Here is an 11,901-nt window from a genome sequence, read left to right on the forward strand (position 1 = left end):
CTTCGACCAAATGCTGTGTTAGCAAGACGCATGTCGATGATTTCTTTGCTTTCCAGTTCCAGATACAAGACTTGAGCGGCTTTTGTGATAGTTGCTTTGTCCAGATTTTTCTTAATGGTCCCGTCCGTCATTAAAGTAATCAGATTCGTTACTGCATAGCTATCCAAATGCATACCCTTGCTTTTAGCAAGCTCGTATCCTTCCGAGTCCGCAGGCACACGTCCTATCAGTAAAGAATTGTTGGACGTATCCATCCAGATGGTACTGGTCTTGGTAATCTCGTAGCATTTCACAGGACCGTTTTCGTACTTCATAGAAAGTTGCTTAAGAGAAGCCATGGCTGCTGCTGCAAAGAAAACTTATATAAAATAATCGAAGAAATGTATTGGAAATGCAAGGTACTCGTTTATGCTGTTGAAAGCTTACCTTGATGCTGTTTTATAATAGACTTTCTCGTAAGCGCGTGTCAGTGCTGACACCCGTCTACAACATCGCCGTCGTCATCATCATCACATGAGCAATAAAACTGAATCACTTTACGATTCCAATTTCGTCGCGAAACCATATCCAAATCTTTGTCTATTTGTAGCATATCATTTACAAATTCTCGGCCTTTGATATGCTTCAGAAAGCTGCAGTGTGGAGCATATACTGCGTGGAAAACGTTAATATCTTCAAAGGGGAGTAAATCTTCAATTCCAACTCCACAGCAGAAACACCGGAAGCGCATTCCACCCCAAACATGATAAAAACCGGCTTTGGCAATATCTTCCGCATTCAAACCTACTAATTTCAGACTATTGAATGTTTGTAACCTCTTAACATATTCAATCATGGAAATATCGGCAACAGCCATTCTTACACTTTCACAAAATAAAATCGTGATCACGTTGAAATTTCCACAAAAGCTTACCTTGATGCACTTTTAACACAGAAGTTCCTTAGACGTGTGACAGTCTGCGCTTGCTGCCAAACGGGATGGTGGTAAAATCGTCGCGCAGTATCCGTTTGTCGTACACTTTTTGAAGACGTTTCGCCAACTTAACTGTCGAAATCTCCTGCGTTTTCATATTTCGTTTGAAGTATTCCGGGTAGACTACTTGAATGGTCTCTCCGCTTAGAATACTTTTCAACTTGTCGAAATTAAGCTGCTCTCCCGTTCGTACAAGATCCACATCCATAATGTCCTCAGTGTATCCATTCTGCGTCAAGCCTTTAGCCTTGAGCTCAACCCGACCCGTATTGGTCTGGTAGCTGTAAACTTTCGGCCCGCAAGACACAAATTTTGTGATGTGTGTTTCACCATGCTCCAACTCATTGCTCCAGTCACCCAAAAACGTACCGGTTTGGGGCATCCACTGGTCCTCTTTGCATGTGAAAATTACTGAATCAGTGTCATAATACAGAACTCGCTCACCCAACTTTTCCATGCGATTAAGTAGTTTAAGCCTAGCATGGCTAGTCGTAAAGGCGGCGATGGCAATGTTCACAGAATTACTGCCTTCGATGAAATCCTCCTTTTTCGATTTGGTGACCATCATGGTATTGGCATTTACAGCATGCACGCTGTGAATTTCTATGGCTTCGGAGCGTAGAAGATCGAAATATTGCTTTGCAGAATTAATGAACAAGGTCTCCTGGAAATTGTCGCGTTGCCCAAATTTTCCCCAAAAGGAGTTTAACATGATCTTGGCTACGGCTCTTCGTGCTGGATTGTCTTCTATCCGCTCCGGATCCAGCGTTATACCTTCACGCTTTTCAATATCAGCAAGGTACTTTTGTTTCTGCTCTTCAGTAATACAATCCTGTGGCCATCCAGAGGCTTCCAGTTTTTCTTTAAGAAATTTGTTCACATATTCAGCGAAAAGGCCTTTTTTACGACTGTCCCAGTGCCAAACTTCATACATGTCCATCATTTTATAGCCTTTCTTTAGGGCGTGATGTAATTCGGTGGTGCACCACACGCCTTCAAGAGCTCTTTCCTCGTCTGTGTGGCGGCAATAGTCGTTTTGAGCAGTGTCAGCACATTTTGCACACAGACTGAACGTCAATTTTCCATTTACGGTGGCTGGCAGAATTGGGAAATATAGATTATCCGGTGGCAGGACTTTGCAATACACAAAACCAAAGTATTCTTCCACCGGCTGGAAATTTGAAATAATTATCCGTGGATGTCCGACTGGATACTCGCATGTCTTGTTCACATAAGGGTATAGAGACACAATGTCTTGGTGCATAATTTTTTCGCCTGGCCCGACTTCATGGAAAAGTTTTGCAGCATTGGTACGGCCTCCTTTAAAGGCATCACGCGGCTTCAGTGGATCACGCAGTTCCATGCTCTTTAAAAATGCTGCAATTGTGGGTTCCGTTCGCTCGCGCACCCAGTCACAAGACCACTTGACTTCCACTTTGTAACCACGAAATTCCAAATAATCTTTTTTTCGTGTCCATTCTTCGTATAGCTCCCGCATCTTTCGATTGGAAAATGGTGCCCTATCGTCTTCGCAGGTGCAGATAGGGTGCCCGTGAAAAACGCATCCGTTATATTCATAAACCGTTTTGGTCGCGGGGTCATAGCCATCGACAAAATACTTTCCAATACGTTTTTCTCGACTGACACCATCGCGGCCATGCTGGATTGTCGGTATGGTCTCTTTGAGCCATTCTAGCCATTGAGTGGCTTGCTTACTCTTTTTCCTATTCGCTTGGTAACCGTTGCTGGAAATGATACCAATTTCAGACTCTTCAAGGACATGTGTGCGGTAGTACGTTTGGCAGGCTGAAGCTATTGTCATGCTTGTGAATGGATCAATAGCCGTCTGGTCCATAAAATTTTGGCGGAATTTCAGAGCACATCTTCTCAGGACCGTGACATCGTTCGCGCAGTAGCTAGAAATTTCTTCCCGAAAATCGAACAGATGATCTTTTTTCAAACTTTCTTCAGCATGCCATTTTGCCAGTTTTTCACGGTCGGCTTTCATGAGACCTTCACTTGAGTACAGTGTCAAATCCGGAAATGGTAAAACTTTGTCCCAATTCTCAGGTTTGTTAAATCGATGGGGGAATTCACCTTTCTTGACTTGAACATCTTCCAGGCCGACAGCTTTAGGAAATTTCGATAGTTTCGTGGCCACAAAATTCAGTGTGTCTCTGCAGCATATTTCAAGAGATCGATATCGTATGTCGAGAAGTTGTGTACCTCGTCGCGTGACTTCTACTCCCTTCAGGTTATTATCCAGAAGGTATGCTAGGAGAAAGTGTCCATCGTATCCTCGCAGGTTGTGCGCTACTAGTGTATAACCGCGATGGTCCTCTCGGAAAACCCACTTGCCGAATTCGTTAGCTACGTCATAGTTAGCCATAGGAGTTCCGTCCGGTGGAAAGCGGAATTCTTCTCCAGAAGGGTATTGAGCAACCACGTAACAAGGGCGATGCAGTCCGTCTTCGTCCACATATGTCTCGTAGTCAAAATTTTTATGACGAGGAACAGCTGGATACTCTTTTTCTTCTAGCGGTTTCATATAGCATCTATGATTCGCTTGCGGTACCCATTTTTTGCAGGTCATGCAGTGCATTTCGTTACATCGGTGAGTGTCATCTGGTCTCCGGGTCATGTTCACGAATGTACTACATTCCGCACAAACAAACAGCTGGTCGCAGTAGCTTTTGTCGTTTTTTCTTTTCTTCTTGTGTATGTTAAAGCATACCTGGTTATTGAAAATGCGTCCACAGTCTTCACAATCCACTTCTTCTTCAATCATGCATTCATCGCGAAAGCGGTAGCACAGGTTGCACTTTCCTTCACATCGGTGTTCACACTTACGAGAGTATGCTTTGTCACAGTCCTGGCAGTAGTAGCTGGTGCAATAGAATCCCGTAGGCTTTGTTACCAAATCAAAATGGTTGTTCTCGTACAAAAGATATATAACTTTCATTCCACGCTCTTTCTTTTCTGGAACTTTGGCAATAACTAGGTTTCTGTCTGGAACGGAAATTACTTTAATCTGAAATTCCGGCAAGACGGTCTGTTGGAAGGTGACGATATCGTCCAGACTAAATCTATCCCCAACGCGTAAACCGGCTTCTTCCACTAGCTTGCCTGCATCTCTTTTCAGAATTTTTCGACGTCGATCAGTGAGAGCACCCCACTGCTGTCCTTGAGTTCCTTCTGTATGGTAATAGCGACCCAATATTAGGCTGGCTGGCAGGCATAAGTTGTTGTCCACATGAACCTGTACGATTGAAGTGCTGAACCTCTTTCTGTCCATTGAGCTGTGAATATGTACTCTGCGTTTTCCACCAGAAGGGATAATGGTACGATCGATTAAAATGCCAAAACTTTCATCAATGCAGAACTTGTGTTTGGAGTTCAGTAAGGTGAACTTTTGCATCAGTGCGTCGATGTTAAACTGACCGAACTTTCGCATGCTAAGATACATCGGGTGATCCAAGGAATCGCTCAAAAGGGTGATTATTATGCGATCGTTTGGCCGAAAATCCTTTGTACACAAATCCAGAATCGCTTGGAAAATGTGAGGCATAGCGAACACTGACAGCTTGGGAGTAAAAATTTGCGGCAGCGGAGCAACCTGTACACTGTACCGATACTTGATGTGGTGAAACTTTTTCGTCTCCGTCTGACCCTCTTTGTTCAGCGTGAACAGAGACTTCCAGTCAAAACGTTTTTCGAAGTCTGTTATGTCCAACTCTTCTGGTTCTGGTTCTTTTGCAATCTCTGCATCGTTACCACTTCCGCCCGCTTGAACACCGTCAACTTGATCGTCTTCAGGTGAGCCCTGCATAATCCGGTCTATGAATGCGTCCACTTCTTCGTTGGTAACAGTTGTTCCGCTTTGCGTATGCTGAGCCATGACGTTGTTGATATATTCATCAATGGCATCCTGAGGTACTGTATGTAATGCCGGGTCGTCGACTTCCATGGTGGCAGGCGCAGGTTGTTGATAAGTTGGAGTGTTGTCTATCCATTCTCCATCTTCTTCCATTGCACGAAAGAGTTCTATAACAATATAATGTTGTACGTATGATATATAACATACTACATTGTAGTACTAACACATTACATACAGTAAGTATCTGTACATACTTATACGATGATGTTCGTAAGTGCATATGTAAGTACTTGATTGTATTCTATGCTTACGTACGTACGTATGTACACAGTGCATGTAAACTACACATATAATATATACTACACTTATAATATTATCATGTGCACATATGTGTTATTGCCAGTTTAAATACGGTACTGTATGTACATACCATCAGCATTAATGGCGTCCATAGCTCTGTCCAATTCTTCACGTTGAAATTTTTGGCGTAGATCATCTTCCCCGTACAGTGTCGCAATTTCCTTGACCGTGAAACTGTCGTTAAACTCGGGAATGTGCTATCCAACCACTTGCGTAGAAAGTCTGTGTAGTACTGTATAATACTGTCCATATCCATTCCTGTATCTGTAGATTAATCCGAAAAAATTTCATATATACTGCATTACTTGTGTCACCTAAACGGAATTACAGTATTACTTACCCGTAGACTTGTGCAGATGGTAAAAGATGCGGTTGATCGAAACAGTCAATGTCCAAAAAGTGCAGATTGTAATAGTCACACAGTGTACAAATAATATCGTTGTAAGCGAACGATTGTGCAAAATCAAGTCAAATGAATCTGTATAATACTGCGTGTGTTTAGTTATATATTGTACAAGTGGTCAGTTGACCACTATGATGTCGTTTGCTGATAGTGGAATCTTTCAGTGTGTATGACTCACCGGCTTATGCCAGTGTTGATGTTGATTGCATCAGCCGGTTGTATGTGCGCGGTCAGTGTGTTGTTGCAAAGCCGGTTGTACGCGCGGCAAGCGCGCTGTTGTATACAAGTGGCAAGTGTTGCGGTGAGTAGCGGTGTTGCCGGTCAGTGCTGTACGCGGCTGACCGGCCGTTGTATTGTGCAAACTGGTTGTTTCCCACTGTGAGTCATAGCGTGACAGGTGGTGTGTACTGATAAGATTAATATTAATTATGGTGTGTACTGATAAGATTAATATTAGTTAATATTAATAATTAGGTTTCGCAGCAGAGGGGATGCCGCTCAACCAGGTTCGCAGCCTATTAGACATCTATCTTCTGGCATCAGTGTCAACATGCCGATCTCCGTGTATCCGGGAATCAGTGCGTATTACGCACACCCCTGGGGGTTCTGCGATGTGCGACCGGTCAATCGAGGCGGACGGCTGTATTTCCATTTGTACGGTGCCATGTCCATTATGCTGCCGGCGGCCGGTGCCGCAGTATCCTATGCGGCGATGACCGTGGTGTTGAGCCGGAGGCGCAATACAGCGCGACGTAGCGTCAGTTTTAGTGTACCCAATAGTGCGCTGGTGCGTCGGTCAGCCGGTCGCTTGTTAATGTCCAGAATCTTATTCGCCACGTGTGCATGGAGCATCGCTTGTTATGCGCCTCGAATTGGTTTGTCGGTTTTCTATGGACCAAAAATCCACGAGGATTATCCTCCGTTGGTGCTGTGGATTCGCTGGTTTTCCTATGTCGGCTCAGTTGGAACGCCGGTAATTAAATACGAAATTTTCACATAAAGTCATAGGGCAGGTTTAAATCACAATTAATGCGTTTATGAGTTAGGTTGTTTTGCTTCATTCTACTGACTAAGCACCCACAGGAAAAGGGGCCTAAGCAAAAACAAGCTAGGCATATCGACAATTATTGGCATGTTAATGTGTACAGTACTGCTTTCTTAGTATCTACAGTCGAATGCAATTACGAAAACAAGCGCAATTATTTCAACGCTTTACTGGATCATTGTTTTACGTTTCCAGATAATTTTTCTCGTTCTTGGAAAATCGTACCGGGAAGGAGTGGTTAAATGTGTTCGGCTTGTTCTTTGCAAGAGACCTACCCGTCGAATCGGAGTGAGCGACGATTCCCAGATAATATAAAATATTTTTAAATTTGAACACATTATAACAATTCTTAGTGGACTAAATGGGGTTTCTTGATGCATAAGAAAACCTGTGCTAACCAAACAAAGCGAAAGCAAAATAAACAATAAATTCAGCAGTTACACTAAAACCGATGTTCACGTGCTCGATCGACATTTGGGCAGTGCGCCACAAGAGCAAGTTTCACTTTAGTTAAAATACTGTGTCTCATACAGAGTAGTTCACAACTTCACACAGATTCGGGAAGGATACAGTACGGCATATGGTATACCCCGTTATACATTTTACTACACCCAAGCAATATGCTTTACGAGGTGCTATGAACACAAAATGTGCAGCTAAACAACAATTGACGACGTGAAGCAGAAACAAAAAGGATATACCGCCTACCGGCGCAGATGAATACTGTTCATGGTAAACAACAAGACCATTAACATACACGAGAGACCGTCCGGCGGCTGGGTGCTGACAAATGGCTTTACTGAATTTGACATTCTGCAGTTACTTGGCTCCTGTCATGATGATGAAGAGAAAATGTCACTCATTCCTAATTTCCGCCGTTATTTTTGATAAAGGCTCCTTACCAGTAGCGCAGTAAGTATCAAGAATTCCCTCCGAAGGCTCATACCGCGTGTGCGTTCGTGCGTACTTGTCGGAAGTCTCATAAGCTAGGTGTTCTCGTGATCAATTCCCACATCTCTCCATTACTGATAATTTTGTTTTCGAACTTGTCTCTTAAAGACGAGATTCTATAAGCTGCAGGTATACGGAACTTAGATCGATGAGCGAGTCATTTTCTGCCGCAACCTCAAAATTGGCAGCTATGAATGTTGTGCGCATTCACAGAGCAATGATTATAAGGCACGCGTTCGACTGAATAAATGCCGCCACAGGAGCTCCCTTATTTGCCGTAATTAAGGTGGCACCGGCGGGCTCCGCGTTTCGTAGAAACCCTGGGAAATTAATGATCATCCCGCAGCGGTAAGTGTCTAGTGCCAACCGCAATTCTTAGACTTCCATTCGGAAAATGAGTCACTGCATCTCATTCGGGATGAATCTCAGTGAAAGGTCGAATGGCAGATCATGTAGATGGCGGCGGATGGCGGATCGTGTAGCTCATAGTCAGATATTCTGCCTCTGAAGCAACAGGGTTTCATAACTTTTTGAAGATGGAAGGCAACAATTCTTTACCAACCAGCTCATATTCGTCTAATATATCACATGCAGCCAGGTTTCCTGCACGTGAACAGTTTCCTGGACTGCTTACTGTCTGGTTTCATGGATCCAACATCATTACATCCTTTGGGTCTATTTTATGCTTGCTGCTTATTGCAGCCACCATTGTCCAGAAACTCGTCTACAAAGTGTCCCACATTCTCGTCGTCCATCTACTGCTGGTCACCTTTGTTATCAATGCCGTAATTCAGCCAATCTTCACAATTGTTGGCTCCTTTGACGCCCTTCAGCTGTCACCGAAATCCTGCCGCGGGATGTATGTCCTGTACAGCGCTTTCGGATCGGTGGCCTGCTGGTCAACCTTCTTTCTCAGCCTGAACCGTTTATTGGCGGTCACCCTGCCCCATTCACAAACTAAACTGACCACCCGCCGCACCGTCTTGATCAGCATTGCAGTGGTGTGGATCATCGGGATCAGTATCAGCATGCCCATGGCGGTTGATCCAGGGATCGCGTCGTATTACGCCAAACCCTGGGGATTCTGCGATGTCCGACCGGTGACGCGTGGCGGTATGCTGTATTTCCATTTGTTCGGTGCGGTGTCGGTAATGATACCGGCTGCCGGGGCCGCCATCTCCTATGCGGCCATGACCATGGTGCTAACCAGAAAGCGTAACACGGCACGGAGTAATGGTAGCTTCAATGTGCCTAGTAGTGCATTTGTACGGCGTTCGGCCGGTCGTTTGCTGATATCCAAGATTCTGTTTGCCACTTGCTTATGGGGCATTGTTTGCTATGTGCCCAGGATTGCGTTGTCGATTTTCTACGGACCGCGGATCTATCAGGGCTATCCTTCGTTGGTGCTGTGGATCCGCTGGTTTTCTTATGTCGGATCGGTCGGAACGCCCGTAAGCGCCAATTGCCGAAATTTAGTATAAAAATATTTTCATTTAATTTTAGTAAAGCACTTAATATTAGATTGAATATTCTTTATTTACATTGCAAACATCTGAAAATATAAGTATGTGCGTTTGTAAATTAAATAGCTTTCGGTACTTGTGGAACGAGCCGGTCAAGCCAAGCGACGTACAGGAAGCGGCATCGGGCATATTAAACTGCGTTGTTACTGTAGAGCTATACTACTGTAGTATATGTAAGTACCTAAGGCAAGCACGTTTTATGATTGTCTCGCTAAACAAGGTTTCCATTCCTAATTACGTCAATTTTACCAGTATTAAAATTTCCACGGTTTTGCGTTGTGGTTTACATCAAAGTATCTAACACTTTGCATTGCTATTTCTCAGGTAATTTTTCTCGCTCTTGGAAAAGCATACCGGGAAGGGGTGACGAAATGTCTGCGATTTATCCTTCCCAAGAGGAACACGCGCCAAATTGGAACAACAGACAACACAGATATATAGCGCAAAACAAAAAGATAGAAACTGATTTGTGTTTTTTCTTCGGTTTTGAGAACTAAATATTTATTTATTTGAACGGTTTTGAGAACTCTCTCTATATTTATGCATTTTCTACAGAATCGGCAACAATCTCTTAACGTTTCTGCCTTGCTTTTTTTCTAATTCACTTTTGTATACAGGAAAAAATTTTGTTCTCAAAGTTAATTATGCAGATGCTTTTGGTTTTGAGTGTACCAAATATCAAGAAAAATGGAAGCGAGTCACTAAATTTCGGCTGCCACATTTTTGCGGCAGCGAGGCTTGTCACTGACAACCATTAATAGACCTATAATACGTCTGAAAGAATTATGCACATCATTATACTGTGCTTGTGCGGCATGCTTTCGCGGTGATTATTTCGCATACATAGATAATCTGCATTTTCAGACCATGTCACCTGCATTCCGCTGAATTCGAATAAATTGACGTAAGGTACAGTCATACCGGTACTTCAGGTGTAATTACCGCGCGACAGCGTACAAAGTTTTCTTTGCTGTGGCGGCTAGTGTTTATCTCATAAATGATACATAATTAGAAATACTGCACATATATACAGGTATTGCTTTCGGTAACGGCAGTAATGCCGAAACTTATTGCGCTTGATAATGACAGCCAGAACTGCTCCGACAGATCCAAATCACTGCGCTAGGAAATCGGTGTACAATACGACTGGACCTTTACGCATACAGAGAAACGGTGAATACCTTCCTGTTGGCGAAAAACTGATTCCGTTGTTTTTACTTCTGTTGGGCCTTGCCGCACAGGGACTGACTGGGCCAACCTTTGCTCCGGCTTTCAGTCGAACATTCGATGTGCGGTCAAATTGCTGAAAAATTTCCGGATTTCAGCATTGTGCATAATATGAATTTACACACATACACGAGCTACACCGTCACAAGCACCACAACAGTTTGCTAAAATAACATTAGCTTGCTCTAAAAAATTTCTTTCAGCATTTTGACAAAAAGTATTTCTTTCAACACATTGACTATATAAAGTTTCTTTTAACAAAATTTTTTCAGCATATCGATATTTGCCTAAAAAATCGATACTTTCATTACAAGGACAGAATCATATATGTGGGCGTTCCTTAGCCGGAGAACCTTCATAATAATCACGTTCCTACATTTCCAGTGATTCAGCTGAAACTACGATTTCTAATTTTCTGTAGCCCATCATCAATCTTTTGGAAAATTCGAGTGTTCGGGAAGCTATGCAGTAAGACTGTAAGAGTGCCGCTTTACTAAACCTGCGCCTTCCGGTAACTATACCGGAGTTGGAAGCACCCAGGACTAGATAATTACGGTGGTGTAATTACTACTGCTTGCTTAGATCACCGAGGAATGATCTCTCGAAAAAGCTTTTCGCTTTAGAGAACCAGGGAAAGACAAGATTGAGCGGTACATGCACACTAATTTTTGCCTTCCGCTTCATCAAAACCGGAACAGAATTTGTCGATTATTTTCTTACCGGCTAACTGCTGCATCATGCGGATTTTTTAACCAGAATTTCAGAGCGCGGACCACTTGGTGATGTTCGTTTTTTTCATGAGTTTTACATGGCCGATTCCATCAACGCATCTTTTTTATATACGAACTCATCATTTTCAAACGGTACATACTTCCCGGCTCGCCACCAATTTCCCAGCATGCTGACCATATGGTACTGTGCCACGCACGCTGTAACCGCCTTTAGTTCCATCACGTGCCTGTTGCTGATTGCGGCGACTGTTGTCCAGAATCTCCTCTATAAAGCCTCGCATATTTTGGTGATCCAGCTGCTCCTAATCATCTTTGTTGTAAACGCAGTGATCCAGCCGGTATTCACTGTGACCAACTACAATGAATCGCTGAAGTTGTCACGCAGTGTTTGCCTCGTTTTCTACACTATATACGACATAGTTGGCGCTGTCGCCTGTTGGGTCACTTTCTTCTTAAGTATCCATCGATTAACGGCCGTCGCTCTTCCACACTCTTGCAAAAGATTCACGAACCGCCGTGCGGTGCTGATTAGCGTGGCGGTCAGCTGGATTATCGGTATCGGCATGGCTGGTCCACTGGCGGCGACGCACGGGATGAAGGCCTACTATATGCAGCCGTGGGGTTTTTGTCACGTGAAGCCTGTCACCAAAGGATGGCGCATCTATTACCAGTTTAACGGCGCCCTGTCGCTGATCCTACCTGCCGTTGGAGCGGTCATGGCGTACGCGGCTGTGGCACTGTTTCTGGCTAAAAAGCGGCATGATGCGTCTTTCGAAGTGCCTAACAGTGTGGTTGTGCGTCGCTATGCGGA

At 43.8% G+C, this 11,901-nt stretch overlaps 1 protein-coding gene across 1 annotated transcript; it reads right to left on the bottom strand.

Moving 5' to 3' along the window:
• Positions 1-941: 941 nt before the first annotated feature.
• On the bottom strand, positions 942-11,310 carry LOC129592111 (uncharacterized). The gene is made up of 5 exons (XM_055488075.1): positions 11,231-11,310; positions 10,759-10,820; positions 6,358-6,467; positions 5,281-5,407; positions 942-5,017 (listed from the first exon to the last, which is right to left on the bottom strand). The coding sequence occupies exons 1-5, from the start codon at positions 11,308-11,310 to the stop codon at positions 942-944; spliced, it is 4,455 nt and encodes a 1,484-aa protein (XP_055344050.1).
• Positions 11,311-11,901: the final 591 nt, after the last annotated feature.

Source organism: Paramacrobiotus metropolitanus, unplaced genomic scaffold, assembly GCF_019649055.1.
Source record: "Paramacrobiotus metropolitanus isolate TYO unplaced genomic scaffold, Prichtersi_v1.0 Parri_scaffold0000050, whole genome shotgun sequence".
Classification (NCBI taxonomy): domain Eukaryota; kingdom Metazoa; phylum Tardigrada; class Eutardigrada; order Parachela; family Macrobiotidae; genus Paramacrobiotus; species Paramacrobiotus metropolitanus.